We start from the raw sequence: 18,391 nt of genomic DNA, 5'->3' as shown, positions 1-18,391 counted from the left end.
ATGAAATATCAATATGTTTATAATTTGTCTTTCTGGAAAATCCATCATGATTGATGATGTCCCAAATTACACACACACACACACACACACACACACACACACACACACTCACACACAGCCTTCGGGCCAATGCTCTATCCACTGAGCCAAACTGGCTAGGGCATAGGAATCTTTTATTTATTTTATTTTATTTTATTTTATTTAAAAATATGGAATGCTTCACAAATTTGTGTGTCATCCTTGCGCATGGGCCATACTAATCTTCTCTGTATTGTTCCAATTTTAGTATATGTGCTGCCGAAGCAAGCACCATAGGAATTTTGTAATTGATATTGTTTTCAGAGAGATTCAGAGGAAGGGAGAGAAAGAGAAAGAGAGGAGATTTGTTCCACTTATTTATGCATTCATTGGTTGCTTCCTGTATGTGCCCTGACTGGAGATTGAATCAGCAACCTTGGCATATCAGGACAATGCTGTAATCAACTAAGCTACTCAACCAGGGCTATAGGAATTTTTAAAAAATCACCAATATCTACAGTTAATTTAATGGCTGCAAGAGATATAATTATTTAGATTCCTATTTTAGTTAAGAAAATGTTTGTCATTGGGCATTGTGTTTGTAATTTTCATGGTGGAATAGTGGTATCATTGTTCATATCTTGAAAAATTTTCAGTTAAAAGTATAACTCAACTCTTCTATAATTAGTATAAAATATATTGATATGCATGATATGCATATATTATGGGGTAAAATGCAAAATTCACATGGACTTCAAATATAGAACTTTACACATAGTAGGATACTTTGGGTTATATCAGGAAGTAAGAGGTTACTTACCTCCCTTGTTAGGAGAACTAAAGTGGAAAAGTTTGTTACTACCTTAAATCAATCTCACCATTCCCCCTGGATTATTGCTACTACTTTTAGTCTGATCTTTTGTTTTTATTTTTGGGCTTTAAAAAATGTAGATTATGCCTTGGCTGGGTGGCTCCATTGGTTGGAGTGTCGCTTGTACGCCAAAAGGTTACGACTTCATTTTCCGGTGAAGACACATACCCAACTAGGATGCATAATGGAGGCAACCGGTCAATGTTTCTTTCTTCTGTTTGTGTTTTTTTTTTTTTTTTTTTTTTTTTTTGGACGGAATTGCTTTTATTGGGGTGGGAGCTGCAGGCCCGCCCAGGGTCAGGTTAGTGTTCTGTCAGGAGGTACCTGAAAGCCTGGTGACTCCACCTGGCACCTGCCCGGGTTAGTGGAACATGCAAAGCTCAGTCAGAGGGTGGATACCAGGGGCTGGGTGGAACAGGAGGGGTGGCCCCCGGCTGGGCTGCCTGAGTCAGTGCAGACAATCCATCCGGCGTCCCCGGGCCCAATGAAGGGCTGCGGCTCCCTGAGAGAGACAGGTAGGCAGGCAGCACCCCAGACAGGACTTTAGAGGCTCAAGGGGCCACAGGGCCCACCCCCCCAGGAGAAAAAAGCCTGCTGTAGTCCCAGCCATTCCTAGCTAGGGCCAGCCACCCCAGGTTCACCAGGAGGGCCTGTCTCTCACCCCAGGCCTCGGGGCCTGGTGTGCCAGGGGGACACAGAAGGTACTTATTAGGAGCTGAGGCTGAAAGGCAGAAGCCAGAGGCCTGAGGTCTCAGGAGAGTGTCAGGGGCTGGAGGCAGGAGACCAGGACAGAGCCAGGCCAGCTGGCTCTACTGACTGGACCGTCATCTTCCCATGCGGAAGGGACTTTTCCTGGTCGATGTTTCTCACATCAATGTTTCTCTCTCCTTTTCTGTCTCTCTCTCTCCAACATTACTTTTTAAAATGTAGATTATTATAATTTAACTGCATTACAAATATATGTGAAGATGCCTGCATAACCCTCCCAGTCTCTTTTCTCATCCTTCTAGTGAAATCACCATCCTGAATTTGGTATCCATCTTTCCTATTCATTTCTTTTTTTTTTTTAATATATTTTATTGATTTTTTTACAGAGAGGAAGGGAAAGGGATAGGCAGTTAGAAACATCGATGAGAGAGAAACATCAATCAGCTGCCTCCTGCACGCCCCCCACTGGGGATGTGCCCGCAACCAAGGTACATGCCCTTGACTGGAATCGAACCCGGGATTCTTGAGTCCTCAGGCCAATGCTCTATCCACTGAGCCAAACCGGTCACAGCCCCATTCATTTCTTTATAATTTTACTACATGTGCTTGGGATCCATTAACAGTATAAAGCATTGCTTCACAAATATGTACACTTTATAGAAACAATATTGGGGTTTATTTTTCTCTCAGTTTATTATTTCAGAGACTAGAGGCCTGGTGCATGGCAGGCCTGATCCCTCGGTGCCTGCCCTGCCTCCCCAGGTCACGCACACAGCAGGGCCAATCCAGGGGTTGGGGCGCTGCTCCGGGTCTCGCACACAGCAGGGCCGATCCGGGGGTTGGGACGCCGCCCCGGGTCGGGTTGCACATGGACGCCCACCGCCCCAGGTTGCAGATAGCAGGCCCGGATGGCAGCAGGGCAGGATGGCACTGTCCCACCCTGCCTGCAGTATGCAAATTAGCCACCATATTTGTTAGCGGTTAATTTGCATATCACGCTGATTAGCCAATGGGAGGCGTAGTGAAGGTACAGTCAATTACCATGTTTGTCTATTATTAGATAGGATTATTACAGGTTGATACATGTATGGATATAATTGATTTTTTTAAATGCTGAATAGTAACCCACTACAAGCATATTATACAATTGATTTATTCATTATTCTGTTATTGGACACTGAGGACATTCAAACTGCTAGAATCATTCCATAAAATGGACACAAAACTTTAAAAAAAATATATATTTTATTGATTTTTTACAGAGAGGAAGGGAGAGGGAAAGAGAGTTAGAAACATCGATGAGAGAGAAACATGGATCAGCTGCCTCCTGCACACTCCCTACTGGGGATGTGCCCGCCACCAAGGTACATGCCCTTGACCGGAATCGAACCTGGGACCCTTCAGTCCGCAGGCCGATGCTCTATCCACTGAGCCAAACCGGTTAGGGCTGGACACAAAACTCTTAACAATCTATTTGTTTAGCTAGGATTTCAGTGTAGGGAAGCAGTGTATATGGGCAACTTATAAAGAGAATGAAGAGGCTATAGAGATTAGAGTGCAAATCCTTTTATATATATAATATTTTGATTTCAGAGAGGAAGAGAGAGAGATAAAAACATCAATGATGAGAGAATCATTGATTGGCTGCTTCCTGCATGCTCCCTACTGGGGGTTGAGCCCGAAATCCAGGCATGTGCCCTGATGGGAAATCAAACTGTGACCTCCTGATTCATAGGTCAGTGCTCAATCACTGAGCCATGCCAGCCGAGCAGTTCTGAGTTTTCTAAAACAGAATAGAAGATGGGTCAAACATTCAATAGAAATTCTAGTAGACACAAATTTAAATTATATACCATCTTCACTATTGCCTATGTGCCCCCTATGACTGTGTTTTACTGTATTAGTTTCCTATAGCTGCTGTAACAAATTTCCATGAACTTGGTGTAAAACAACATAAATTATCTTACAACTCTGGTGGTCAGGAGTACAAAACAGTGTCTCACTGGGCTAAACTCAAGATGTCATCAGGGCAGCATTGCTTCACAAGGCTCTAGGGAACAATCCATTTCCTCGCTTTTTCCAGCTTCTAAATGCTGTCCTTGTTCCTTGAATCATGGTCCCCTTCCAGCCAGTAATTACATCATTCACATCTCTACTTCCATCTTCACATGTCCTTCTCTTTTGCCTCCCTCTTTTAAGGGCCTATGTGATTGGACTGGGACTACCCAGACAATCCCAGATTATCTTCCTACCTCAAGATCCTTACTCTAATTACCTCTTCAAAGTTACTTTTGCCTTTATACTTACAGGTTCCAGGGATTAGGAGGTGAACATCTGTGTGTCTGTGTGTGGAGGGGATGGGGGGTCATTATTCTACCTATCATGAAATCCTTGGCTTCTAAATGACCTTCATTTATGATGTGGCACTTCTGCTCCTTCTTCAACTCTCACCTGCCACTTGAAACAACTGCTTCATCTTGTGGAAGCTCCAGTTTGACTTTCATAGTTCAGGAAAGTCGTATATTTAGGGATCGGGTGTTGTCTCCATAGGATTTGAGATTCAAAGTTCAGGGGCTGTAGATTTGAGAACCTAGAGGGAGCTTTAGGTCTCGAGAGTGACCCCAGTTCTGGGAGTGTATGCTAAAACTCAGAGAGCTTGACCCAGGTTTTGGACAACAGGGGACAATGGCAATAGGGAATAAGTAGAGTATTCACTTTTTATTTTTTTAATTATATTTTTTATTGATTTCAGAGAGGAAAGGAGTTGAAGAGAGAGATAGAAACATCAATGATGAGAGATCATTGATTTGTAGATGGAGAAAAGATTGGGGACCAAGTAGAACAATTGTTATGTTTCTAAAATTAGGAATCCCTACTATTTATTACTTGCTTCCAGAGCAGGGGTCCTCAAACTACGGCCTGCGGGCCACATGCAAATACAAATATTGTATTTGTTCCTGTTTTGTTTTTTTACTTCAAAATAAGATATGTGCAGTGTGCATAGGAATTTGTTCATAGTTTTTTTTTTTAAACTATAGTCCGGCCCTCCAACGGTCTGAGGGACAGTGAACTGGCCCCCTGTTTAAAAAGTTTGAGGACCCCTGCCTAGCCATTGAGCCAAACCAGCTAGGGCAGTATTCACTTTTTAGGGGAGGATAAAAAAAACATAAGTGGACTTGGCCTTACATTTAGCTCTGGTTTCAAGAAGGAAGAGAGATCACTTAAGACTTGTCACCTAATTACCTGAGTCAGAAGTCAAAGTCCTTCTGATTTTGCATCTGTCAGTGCCCCTCCCCTTTCCAACAAGATTTGGGGCAAAGAGCAAAGTAAGAGGAAGTTATAAATAAATTCTCTCTTCTAGTTGTTCTTTCTCTGTTCTCTCCAAGAAAGAATGATGCGTCAGTCTTGCCTTAACCTTAATTTAAAGGAAAGGGAAAGTTTAAAAAATTCATATAATATTAGGGAAGAACTTTGTAATTCAGATATCCTAAGGGATTTACTCTACAGCATTTATCATTTGCACCAAAAGCTTTCTTGTCAACCCATTGATGCTAACCTCACGCCAAATTCTCTCTTAATCTGCTACCTGTTTGTACAGTCTAGACACCCAGTAAGTGCCTGAGACTCAGGAATGAGTCATTCTCTGCTCAATCAGGTGACAGCAGTCACTCCCGAAGAAACAATCTTAAGGCATGTTGTTGACAGGAGCAATCAGCACAATATATAGCTCCAGGGGAGAAAATCAGTGGCACACAGCGCCATGGCTTCCGACGCAGGTAAAATGGATCGAGGTCCTGTAAACTTCATAGTCTTGAAAAGTGTAGAAACTCTGTGTGTGTATGTGTGTGTCTTACTTGTGTTCTTGGGTATTTTCCAACTTTCCTATTTATTACTACATTAATGCTATTTTAAAAAATATATAATCTCACTTTATTTGAAAATTGTCTGCCTCCCTGTAGACATTATTTTTTTTTTAAAGGAGATTAATCTGCTGAATGGTGACTGGCTGTGCTTGGTTAAATAAGATTTGTTATAATTATTAATACTAACTATTGACATCCACAAATAATTTTAAACAAATGACACTAAATCAATGCTTGTTTCACTACAATGAAAAATTAAATATACAACTGTTAATTAATAATTTAAAATAACATCAGAAGTGATACCACAAGGGCATGCTAATTATTTAAGGTTTAGTTAGTTAACTTTAGAAAAATTCATGGGAGAGGTAGAACACTTCAGGCTGTAGAAGAAAATGATTTTCAGATGAGGTGGAATTTGAGTTTGGATTCTAAAGAGGTAGAATTTAGGTTGGCAAAGGGAAGGCATTTCCAGGTTGGTTGACACAAAGACTTTGAGAGAATTTACAAAGGTTGTGTTTGGAATATATTAAGTGCGCTGATGAGATTAGAGAAGAGTTTGTGGAAATAATCTATAGTGAAATTAGAAGGCAAATTTGAAGTGCTGTTATAGAGAGGGCTTTCAATGCCAGGCTAAGGAAATTGAGGTCGACCTTTTGGTAAAAGAAAATCTCCGGAGAACTTGCGAATAGCATAGACATGATTGAAATAAAGCTTTAAACACTTTTACCTGGCATTTGATGCCTTCTGGACTGGAAGCAGAAAAGACTGGAAACAAGGAGACCAGTTAGGAGACTGTTGCAAGAGTGTGGGCATGATGTGATTGGAAATAATACAGATATCAGTTTTGGGAGAATTTTGCCACCCTTGAGATTGTCTATGCAGCAGGATTTTGCTGTCAATGCCTCAGTAACCACTGGGCTCCAATCGAAATCGGGTTCTCTTTCACTAGTTCAATAATATTTTTCTACATGCTCTTTGACAATGCTGCCCCCCCCCTTTTTTTAAACTCATCACTTATGCAGATGTCTTTTCTCCTTTCTCTCGAATTGTGGTTTAAAAATATTTGTGTACATTAAGCCAATGGTGTTCCAGCTTCTCTCCACACTACCAATGACTCTTTCTGTAAGTTATAATCTTAATTGAGATAATCGTAACTTAAAACATAAAGCTTTATGAAATAATACAGACTCCCTGTACATTTTGCTTAGTTTCCACCAATAGTTACATTTTGCAAAACTGTAGAATAATATCACAACCAGGATGTTAACAGTGACACAATCCATCAATTTTATTCAGATTTCCCCAGTTTCACTTGTAGTCATTTGTGTGTGTGTTTAGCTTTATGCAATTTTGTCACCTGTATAGGTTTGTGTATCTGCCACCACAGTCAGATTTAAACAGTTCCCACAGTACAGATCTGTTTTATTGCCCTTTTATAGCCAAATCCTCCTCCTTCCTGCTTCACCCCTGTTCTTAATCCTTGATAACTATTTATCTGTCCTTACTTCTAAAATTTTGTCATTTTAAAGTGCAACTAAAGCCCCGCCATTATGGCTCAGTGATTGAGCATTGGCCTGTAAACTGCAAGTTCATGATTCATATTCTGGCAGGTGCACATGCCCGAGTTGCGGGCTTGATCCCCAGTGTGGGGCTTGCTGGAGGCAGCTGATCAATGATTCTCTCTCATCATTGATGTTTCTCTTTTTTTTTAGATTTAAATTCTTTATTGTTTAAAGTATTACATGAGTCTCCTTCCCCCTCCCATTGACCTCCTCCAGCCGCTCCCACCCCCCAGCACATGCCCTAACCCCCCTACTGTCTGTGTCCATTGGTTATGCTCATATTCGTGCATTTGGTTGATCTCTTCCTCCCACCCCCCTGCTTTGCCTCATAGGTTGGACAGTCTGTTTGATGCTTCTATATCATTGATGTTTCTATCTCTCTCCCTCTCCCTTCCTCTCTGAAATCAATAAAAATATATTTTAAAAGTGCTACTCCATTTGTATATGTTACTTGACATACTCATCTCTTGGTCAACAGGTTCTTCAGCTGGTGATCCCACCTTGAGGTAAGAATAATACTGTCAGCCTGGCCCAGTAGCTGTTAGTTAGAGCATTGCCCCAATATGCCAGGTTATGGGTTTGCTCCCCAGTCAGGGCACATACAAGGATCAGTCAATTAATGCATAAATAAGTGGAACAAAAAATCTCTCTCTCTAAAAATTAATTTAAAAATTTAAAAAGAATAATACTGTCATATTGTGCATTTAATTCAACCAGGAATAAGTGGGTATTAAGAGCTGGAGGACTATAATTAACCTTATTGTTCCTTTCCTCTTTTACCATGTTCCCATTCTTTTTTTCCCCTTTTCCAACTTTATTCTCTATGATTATTGCTTTCTTTGTGTTTGTTCCTGTCTTTTGGTTTCTGTTGAAATAAATGACCTTCCAGCTTTGTTCTGTTATTGCCTTACTAATGCTCTTTTCTCTTTAGATCACATGTTTTTATAGCCATTAGTGAAAGGTCCAAGGAACGGATTTGTCACTTTCATTTCAATTCCTGTTTTATATTATATGCCCATTTTCCAGACATATCATTATAACAGGGGACTTTTGGTCAAGGAATATATTATCTTATGATGGTGGAAGGACTTACTTATGTAATAAATGAATGTGATACTTTAGGGGTGAATGAGAAATTATTAGAGTGTAACAAGCTTATTGGAAAGGAAAGTCCTCAGCACAATCCTGAGTTTCCTAAGTCACAGCTTGGACACAAGGAGATGCCATTGACAACAAGTTGAATTTCTTTCTTATGAGGTACTAGTGTATAGAATTTAATATGGAGGAATCCTGAGGCTAAATTACTCTCCTCTTAGGCTTGGCAATAGAATTTTATTATTGACTAGAGGCCTGGTGCATGAAATTTGTGCACAGGAGGGGGGGGGTGTCCCTCAGCCCGGCCTGTACCCTCTCTAATCCAGGACCCCTTAGGGGATGTTCAACTGCCGATTTAGGCCCAATCCCTATGGGTTACTGGCGGTTACTAAAAATTCTTTGTTAATTCCAATGGGTTAACAAAAATAGACACAAAAATTCTCCAACTACCCATTCCTATGACAAAATTCATAAGCCGATCCCTATGGGGCCTAAACTGGCAGTTGGACATCCCTCTCGCAATCCGGGACCGCTGGCTCCTGACCGCTCACCTGCCTCCCAGCCTGATCCCCCTAACTGCTCTCCCCTGCTGGCCTGATCCCACTAACTGCTCTCCCCTGCCAGCTTGATCCCCCTAACTACTTTCCCCTGCCGGCCTGATAATTCCTAACTGCCTCTGCCTTGGCTCTGCCACCATGGCTTTGTCCAGAAGGACGTCTGGTCTAATTAGCATATTACCCTTTTATTAGTATAGATTTGAGGCTTCTACGCCTGAGAAAATCTAGTTGGAGTTCATCGAGGAATAGTAAATATTGACAATTAGAACATGGCACCTCTAAGAGTGAAACAGAAAGATTAGGATATAAGGAGAAAAAGGACACATTTATACCTGAATTCAAGACTAATAAGCAATGGTATAGAGGGAGTGGTAACCAAATAACAAGAGTTGGGAAAAAAATATCTTTACTGTGTTTGTGACAGAAACTCTGATAATTCAAGCAGACCTCCCCAAATAACTTTTAGATATAGAGAAAAAAAAAAGTATCCCAAGATTCATGTTTTAGATTTTCCTTATAGAAAAAGGGAGCATTAAATGATTTTTAAATTTCCTCTAAAAATTGCATGACAATATTTTAGGAGAAGAATCGAACCCTGGGACTTTGAAGCAATCTTTGACCCCAGAGAACTCCGTAAAGAGGCCTGTCTGCTCTATGAAATCAAGTGGGGCACGTGTCACAAGATCTGGCGACACTCAGGCAAAAACACCACCAGGCACGTTGAAGTCAATTTTATAGAAAAAATTACTTCAGAAAGACAATTTTGCTCATCCACCAGCTGCTCCATCATCTGGTTCTTATCCTGGAGTCCCTGCTGGGAATGCTCCAAGGCTATTACAGAATTTTTGCGTCAACGACCTGGTGTGACTTTAGTTATTTATGTGGCACGGCTTTATCACCACATGGATGAACAAAACCGACAAGGACTCAGGGACCTCATTAAGAGTGGTGTGACTGTCCAGATCATGACAACCCCAGGTAAAAACAATAAACCAAGAACTTAAGTGTTTATGAGAGACTGTGGTGGCAGCCAGGAGATTGATTATCCCAGAGTAGAAGTCTCAGAAGTAAAAGTTCAAAATCATATAGAAAGCACAAGGTCTGAAATCCATAGCAGGGAAAGTATCAAAAGAATACGACTCTGTTTTCTACTTTGCCATTATGGCCTCTCAGCCATCTTTGAATGAACTGTTTTGTTCTTTTCAGGGATTCAGGGAGAGTCTAGTCCATCTGAAGTAGCAAATGGGCCAGAGGGCTTTAGATATGTTATATATACTAGGGGTCCAGTGCACAAATTTGTGCACCTTGAAAGGAACTGTGGGATGCGAGGCTGCAGTAGGCACAGAGGCGGGTCTCGGCCCATCCTCTGCTCCCCTGCCCAGCCCCTCCTGCCACGGCCCCTGGTCCCCTGTCTGCCGGCAGCCCCACTCCCTCTGCCCCTGCTCCCATGCGCTGATGGTGCCTCCCTATGGCCTGGAACAATTGGGGCTGGTGCCAGCAGCAGGTGCGAGTGGTGGCTGCTGCCCGGATTGCCCTCAGGAAGGTGGAGAAGCCTTCTGGGGTGATCATGGCCGGCAGCGACCCCTTGCACCCACTGATGGTGCCAAGCAATTGAGACCAGCTCCGGGCACCAGCAGCGGCTCTGGCACCAGCAGCAGGTATGAGCAAGGCCAGCACTGGCAGCAGGTGCAAGCACCGGGCGGGACTGCAGCACATGGGAGCAAAGAATTTTTAGTAACCACCAGAGGCTTGCCTGATGACAGCGACTGGCACCCCACCTTGGTCTGGTGCCCCCGCTCACCTGCTCCACCATACCACCATGGCCGACTCCCGCCATGTTCCACGCACACCCCCTGGTGGTCAGCGCACGTCATAGTAACCTATTGTTCAGTTGTTCCAGTTGTTCCACTGTTCGGTCTATTTGCATATTAGCCTTTTATTATATAGGATATATAGTGACCCCCCCCCCAAATGTATACACACTTAACAGCTGCTCAATTGATGTTTCTTTTCTTTTTTTTTCCAAAAGCACTGTTTTTATTTATATAGAGCCCTACCGTTCAGTGACAGGAGAAGTGGGAGAGGTTCCTTTTTCAATCCAAGGACCTCCATAATGTTCATCTGTTGTTACCAAACACACAGGCAAGTGGCGTAATGGATTTGGTAAACTGACTACAATGTTTAGTCTCTCTCTGCGAGAGCAACAAGATGAGCATCAATCTCTGCTTCTGTAAGAAACCTGAATTTAGGATTTTCAACTGTAACTACTCCAACTTCTATTTCTGAAGTTTTGAAATCAATTGATAGAACAGTAGACAGGCAGGTAATCGCAGTTTCCACTGTCTGTTCAAATGTCCAATCAAATTTCTTCTTCACTTTTTTTTTCAAGAAAGCTGGTTGACTCAGTTTGTTTAACTCCTGCTGCAGTGGCTTTAAACCCACAGTAGTAGTGGCTTTAAACCCACGGTAGTAACCTGCCAGATCACACTTGTACACCTGAGGGCCTTGTTCTTCATCTATACCAATTAAAATCATCCAACAACCAAGGGGCCTCATTTCAGCATTCTGTGTGTAGACCTGAGAAATATCAGCAATTCTTTTACACAACATGTCCACAGGAATCTCAGTAGCCATACTTGTATTTCCAATTAGCTGCCTCATAGCGTGCTCTCTGTACCTGGGATCTGCTGTCAGCTGTCATTCCTGTCATCATACAGCCAATGTTTTCAGTTATCTTGAATAAGTGAGTCACTGTGCTGGAATCCAATAATTTGTCAGATACTTTCTTCTGTGTGACAATTACTGCACAGTCTTTCCCTCTGACAGCTACTGATGTAAGGCCATCCTGGTTAATAGCCTTAAAAGCATATTCTACTTGGTAAAGCCGGCCCTTGGGTGAAAAATGGTAATGTGGCAGTCAAAACCAGCGCTGGAACCACGGGACATGTTGATGCAGCCACTACTTCAAAACGGTCTCCTCAATTGATGTTTCTTTCTTTTCAGATTTAACCCATTGGAATTAATAATTATTGAAAGTGTGTATACATGTTTGGGAGACACCGGTATTTAAGTTCAGCTTTCTTTAAGTAACTTTTTTTGGTATTTGTTGAATGATTTGTGTTTCCTTAGAGTATGATTACTGCTGGAGGAATTTTGTCAACTACCCACCTGGGAAAGACACTCACTGCCCAATGTATCCCCCTCTGTGGATGAAGCTATATGCACTGGAACTCCACTGCATAATTTTAGTAAGTTATTTTAAGAGACAAAGATTCTTATGCAAAAAAAAAAAATAGCATCCTCCTTCAAACTTCTTTCTGGATAATTTTGACATGTACTCTCCTCATCATTTGTCATTTATATTAGTTATTTAACTTCTTGACCTATTTTAAGAAAATGTAAGACAATCTCTTTGTGGAAAATAAGTAGGAAAGGGACATGGATGAACTGGTCTAAGGTATATGTGGACTCCCTATTAATTAGATACTATTGTTACTACAACACATACTGGCTTTACAGAATTGCAGATATTCTCCTTTACCATATTGGTGTGTATCATTCTGTTGAAGAAATGTGTTCCATTTGTACTCTCTTGAGAATAGTTCAATGGTCTTTTAACTGGTGCTATAAAATGTTTGTGGTAATAGTAGAATTAAGAAAAATATTAGCTTACCATTTTATTTTATTTTATTTTATTTTATTTTATTTTATTTTATTTTATTTCAGAGTCTTCCTCCCTGTTTAATGATTTCAAGAAGATGTCAGAAACAGCTTACATGGTACAGGCTTAATCTTCAAAATTGCCATTACCAACAGATTCCACACCATATCCTTTTAGCTACAGTGTGGATATAACTTCCTGTGACTTGGAGATGAATAGAATGATTCTTTGTAGGCTATGATGATTCACTAATGATTGAATGTCATTAGTTAGAATCTAGAAATTTTTTGTTTCTGTTACTATAAATTTACAAACTATAAATTATCTGAAAAATAAAGGACTATCCCATTTACAATAGCATAAAAATACATAGGAATAAATTTAACTAAGGAGGTAAAGACTGAAAACTATAAGATATTGATGAAAGAAATTGAAGAAGACACAAATAAATGGAAGGATATCCCATGTTCATGGATTCAAATAACTAATATTATAAAAACATCCATACTACCGAAAACCATCTATAGATTCAATGCAACTCTATCAAGATTCCAATAGAATTTTTTCACATAAAAAAATACAATTCTAAAATTCATATGGAACCATAAAAGACCTGAATAGCCAAAGCAGTCCTGAAAAAGAAGAACAAAGCTGGAGGCATTACAAGTCCTGATTTCAAACTATATTACATATCTATCATAGTCAAAAGAGTATGGTATTGGCACAAAAACATAGACCAGTGGAACAGAATAGAGAGCCCAGAAATAGACACATATATATGTGGTTAATTAACATTTGGCAAGGAAATCAGGAACACAATGGGGAAAAGGTAGTTCCTTCAGTAAATGATATTCACATACAAAAGAATGAAATGGGACTTCTATATTACACCCCTCACAGACATGATTTTAAAATGGTTTAAAGACTTAAATGTAAGGCTTGAAACCATAAAACTCCTAGATGAAAACATGGGGAAAATCCCCTTGACCTTAGTCTTGCAATAATTTATGGATATTATACCAAAAGTGAAAGCAACAAAAGCAAAAATAAACAAGTGGGACTATAGCAAACTAAAAAGCTTCTGCACAGAAAAAGAAACAGTCAACAAAATGAAAAGGCAACCTACGAAATGAGAGAAAATATTTGTAAACCATATATCTGAAACAGGGCAAATATCTAAAATATGTAATGAACTCATACCACTCAGGATCATGAATTGTGTTTTCTACTACTGTTTCGCAAATCACCCCAACACTTTGTGGATTAAAACAACAATATTGATTATGTCACAGTTTATCTGGGTCAGGAATTCAGGAGCAACTTCGTGTGCAAACTATCAGCAAGGGCTGCACTCCTCTCAAGGCTTGACTGAAGCTCCAGAATGTGCTTCGCAGATGGCACATCACATGGCCGGCAAGTGGGGGGAGGTCTCAATGTCTTGCCATGTAGTACTTTCCCTGGGGCTGCTGAATATTTTCACGACTTTGCAACTAGTTTCCTACGAGCAAATGGTCTAAGAGAAAGCAAGGTGCAAATTGCCATGTCTTTAATGACTACGTTTTGGAATTACACATTATTTATTCTGCCGTATTCTATTGGTCACACCCCATCCAGCCATGATACCATGTGGGAGGGGACTACACAAGGACTTGGATCCCAGGAGATGGCAATCGTTGGAGGCCATCTTGGGTTTTACATGTAGGAGCTTCCACTGTGTTTTTCAGGAAAAATAATGATATGAAGCCAACTTCTAAGAAGAAGCTAAAGGGAAACAAAGAACAAAGTAGCTTCTATTTTTATTTGTTTCTGAATCAGAACATCATAAGATTTAATTGATGATTTATTATTCAGAATTTATAGGATGATTTATTGTTGTAATTGAGTAGCTACACACACACACACACACACACACACACACACACACACACACACAGGTTATTATTTTGCTTACACTGCAGTCTAATGCAAGTTGGGTAGGAATGTCATTGAGGGACTCCAATTCTTTTCATCTGATGACTCCATCTTTCCTATGGCCTTGGAGTCCTCTACTGAATTCTCTACATTTCATTTATCCAGCACACAGAGGAGAGAGAGAGAGGAGAAGGAGGAGAAAGAGGAGGAGGAGAAGAGGAAGAAGAAGAAGAGAGAGGAGAAGGGAGGGAAAGAGAGAGAAGGCATTAAGTAGTATGAAAGAATGCTTTTTTAGAATTAAGGATTGACTGGCTATGGCAAACATCAACCCTGCACCCATTCTCTAATCAAAAATCAGTTATGTGGCCCTACCTAACTGTAAGGGAGGCTGAGAAATTCAGTCCAGTCCTGTGCCCAAGAAGAAATGAAAATGGGCTTTGATGAGCACATAAAGTGCCTGTCACAATGAGGAAACTAGGACACGAGACATTATGCTATTTGACCAGGGTCAGTAGGGAGTGTCATGGCAGAGGTGGAACTAAAAATCAGTGTCTTTTTTTTTTCTGAGGTATTCAGGATATATCAGTAATCAACGTTATCACTGACTTTCATGGAGTCAGACGCGCCCAGTCATTTGCCTGGCTTGCCTTCCTGGGTTGGCATAGGGATAAGGCAGGCTCTTTCTGGGGCATAAATACAGGCTGGGGATTTATTAGATGTCTATATGAAGAGTATTTGTGCCTTTTTAAAACTCTTGTAAAAGTTGTTCTTATAAAAAGATTTATATTAGAAAAAACTCTTAAAGATGGGAGACAGTTTCTCACATGAACTTATAATACTTATTTACTTTATTTTACAAGAAAAATAGTGGAAATCATTCATGTTTTTAAAAGTCTCATTTGTTTCAGTTTTTAGGAAGCTGAGAGCTTTGTCTTACATACTGAACATTTTTCTCCATGCTCCACATCCCACTTACTTGCCTCCAGTCATTTTATTCTTTTGTTTAAAGGTTTTTGTTAATTTGAATAATTGTATGATTTGAGAAGTTAGTATGGATAAGTCTTAAAAAATTTTTGATGGTAGCAATTAAAAACTATGTGATAAAGTTATGAAATACTATAGGAAGGACCTAAAATTTTAAATAAATAGATAACATTAAATAGTTCTGCTTTCTACTTGATTTGCCTCATTCATCTTTATATCATCAGAGCTTAAGTGAGTGGCTATTATAGGATTTGCTTGATTTATGAAAAATAAATTATTTAGAATTATTAAAAGTACCATGAGGGGATAGAAGGAGCACTGTCTATATGTCAGAAAACCTAAATATATTCTTCATTCTGTCACTTAAACACTGTAACCTTGGACAACTATATTAACTTATCTAGGCATTAATTTACTCATCTATCATCAAGATTTTGATGACTATGGCTTAAGGAAAGGGAAAATGTTGTAAATGTTTCCCTCCATGTCCCGCATGGTTCAGGGTTCAGGATCTGGAAGAGGAGCCGCACACAAATGAAAGAGAAGAGACAAGAGATAATTTGGAAATATTGGGGTGCCGGGGTCCAGGCCCAGTGGTCCAGGGGTTCCCAAAGGTGTGGACGGTATTGGCGAAGAATGTTTTACATGAAGACAGCGTTCAGAACTCTCTAGCTCTCTTTAGTCTCCGTGGATCTTCCTGTGCCTGGCTGAGGCCACAGAAAAAGATCCGGAGGCAAACTGAGCCTTTATTTTATAGTCAGAGGTAAACAAGGTAGTGGTTACCATAATTACACTGTTCTTGTGAGTTTCACTTGTTTTGACCACTTCCTGCACTTCCCTCAGCCCATTAGCTTCCCAGATAAGATCTGGGGAGCATCATAAGGTCAAGCCTAATCGTGCTTAAGAGGACTGTGCCCTCTAAGCTGGGACTTGTTTGTGACTTTGCCAACAGGTCAGTCCGAGGCTTAATCCTATATCGGCTCCCCACAGGAAAAGATAAAAATGGTATGGTTTATGGAATAGGAAATTTGGAGCCAGAAACTTCTATTTTTCTCTATGGTATGAGTTATCTATTGTGGTATGACAAATTACCCCCAAATTTAGTGGCTGAGTCAAGATACATTTACTCTCTCATAGTTTCTGTGTTGGGAATTTGGGAGTGGCTTCGCTGGGTGGTTGCTCTGGATCTCTCATTGGTTTCAGTCCCAAGAGGGTCTGTGCTCATCTGAGGGTTGAACTGCGGCCAGAGGATCTGCTTCCAAGATGGCTCACTCACATGGCTGTTGGCAAGTGGACCCAATTCCTTGCCATGTGGGTCTCTTCATAGGTTGCTTATGTCATCATAACAGAACAGCTAATTGCAGTATAGATGTTAGATATTTGCTTAAATATTCATGAAACCTCTAAAATAATATACTCATGTCTTAAAAAATAATACATAACATTGGTGGTTTTTTTTAAAGAAAGCACTAAGATTTAAAAAACATTTTTTTAAATTGATTTCAGAGGGAAAAAGAGATAGAAACATCAATGATGAGAGAGAATCATTGATTGGCTGCCTCCCGCATGCCCCCATTTGGGGATCGAGCCTGCAACCCAGGCATGTCCCCTGACTGGGAATCGAACCGTGACCTCTTGGCTCATAGGTCAGTGCTCAACCACTGAGCCACACCAATTGGGCAATATTAGTTTCTTGTTGGAAGAGCAACATGGGTAGCTAGAGGAAGTGCATACTTAACTTTCTGTTTTTCCTTGGTTTCTTTGAGCTTCCTCTTCTTCTTCTTGTCCCTTAAATGATGGTATTCTCTGAGATGTAACCATGGGCTTTTTCTGTCTTTTTTTCTCTCTCTCTCTTCTAGGATTCCTATAGTACAAATGTTAGTGTACTTGATTTTGTCCCTGAGGTCTGTTAATATCTTCTCACTTTTTAAAATTCTTTTTTCTTTTTTGCTGTTTCAGTTGGGTAGTTTCTATTACCTTATCTTCGATGTCACTGGTCTGTTCTTTTGACTTTGATTTCTTTTGTGTATTTTTCACTTTATTTATTGTAGTCGTCAGTTTTGATTTTTATTTATTTTGAATTTAAAAATATTTTTGAATTTTTATAATCATGTATTTGAGCCATAGCTGATTAGCTCAGTGGAATAGCGTTGCCTGCAGACTGAAGGGTCCCAGGTTCGATTCTGGTCAAGGGCACATACCTTGGAGGCAACCAATCGATGTGTCTCTCTCACATTGATTTTCTCTCTCTGTGTCTTTCCTCCTCTCCTCCACTCTCTCTAAAAAACAAACAAACAAAAAAGCTTAAAACATAAAAATGTATTTGAGCCAGTCTTGGCCTGTGTTGGTCAGTGGTTAGAGTGTTGGCCTCGTGCACATACCTAGAAAATGGGACCTGCTAGCTCTCTAAGAAATCCCAGACCTTTTAGCCAATTGTGCCCTGTTTTCATTTTGTTGCTTCTAATATTCTATAAAACATCCTTCAGGAAAGGTGCTCCGCTGATGGTAAGGCACTCTACTCCCCAGTCCATAAATTGTCCCGCTCCCCTGCCCCCAAATAAAGGACATCAAAGTTGCAACTAAATTGTCTTATTTTTGTCTTTGACAATGCTTAGACTTTTCTCTCTACCAGAGTATAAATATATTCACCAATCTCCATCTCCTCATACTCAAGGTGGGGAGAGTGAGGTGACAAGAGAAATTGAGTAGATTCCCTATGGTTAGATGGGCCTATTTGCAACAGTGGTTACGAATTTATAGTGGTCATGCATTTATAGTCATTAACTTGCCCTCTTGTGTGTCATTCTTCAGTTGCACTGAGATGATAAGGTGCAGGCATGGAGAATGCGGATGGTTAGGGTTAGCCAGGTTTAGGACTTTGGCAGAGGGTAGCAATAAAAAGAATGGGGTGGAGGGTGGGGGGAGGAAGCTTCAGATTAGTATGCCTCTGAGATGGATTTTTTTAAAAAATAAAAAAAAGGAGAGGGCTGTTGGATTGGGAAAAGTCTGAAAGGCAATGAGCTGGAAATCTTGATAAGATCATTAAATAGGTGCAGTGGTATATTCAAACAATCGAGCTTGAAGAATAGTATGTTACAGTCAGAATCAGAATGGATTAATTATTTTGAAAGCAAAATAGCTTTAATTGATAACATCAC

The 18,391-nt window shown here is 40.3% G+C and overlaps 1 protein-coding gene and 1 pseudogene across 2 annotated transcripts; one reads left to right on the top strand and one right to left on the bottom strand.

The window, feature by feature from the left end:
- Window positions 1-4,977: 4,977 nt before the first annotated feature.
- APOBEC1 (apolipoprotein B mRNA editing enzyme, catalytic polypeptide 1) lies at window positions 4,978-12,692 on the top strand. Of its 2 annotated transcripts, none has more exons than XM_005875978.1 (5): window positions 4,978-5,373; window positions 7,504-7,531; window positions 9,258-9,655; window positions 11,807-11,925; window positions 12,404-12,692. In XM_005875978.1, exons 1-5 carry the CDS (start codon window positions 5,358-5,360, stop codon window positions 12,530-12,532), a joined length of 690 nt encoding a protein of 229 aa, XP_005876040.1. In that variant the 5' UTR covers window positions 4,978-5,357; the 3' UTR covers window positions 12,533-12,692. The 2 variants fall into 2 exon arrangements, with proteins under 2 accessions (XP_005876040.1, XP_014403001.1); XM_014547515.1 differs by having other exon boundaries at window positions 4,978-5,388.
- On the bottom strand, window positions 10,757-11,625 carry LOC102245945 (annotated as a pseudogene).
- Window positions 12,693-18,391: the final 5,699 nt, after the last annotated feature.

The sequence above is a fragment of the Myotis brandtii genome, unplaced genomic scaffold (genome assembly GCF_000412655.1).
Source record: "Myotis brandtii unplaced genomic scaffold, ASM41265v1 scaffold476, whole genome shotgun sequence".
NCBI classification, from domain to species: Eukaryota; Metazoa; Chordata; class Mammalia; order Chiroptera; family Vespertilionidae; genus Myotis; species Myotis brandtii.
Note: the sequence above shows the minus strand (reverse complement) of the source record. Positions and strands in the feature narration are given on the sequence as shown.

Excerpts from the sequence above, each read along its gene's own strand:
- APOBEC1 (XM_014547515.1), top strand. The coding sequence starts at position 5,358 with ATGGCTTCCGACGCAGGTAAAATGGATCGAG. Across the intron at positions 7,532-9,257 it reads GCTGGTGATCCCACCTTGAG|GAGAAGAATCGAACCCTGGG; the intron begins GTAAGAATAATA and ends ACAATATTTTAG. Across the intron at positions 9,656-11,806 it reads CCAGATCATGACAACCCCAG|AGTATGATTACTGCTGGAGG; the intron begins GTAAAAACAATA and ends GTGTTTCCTTAG.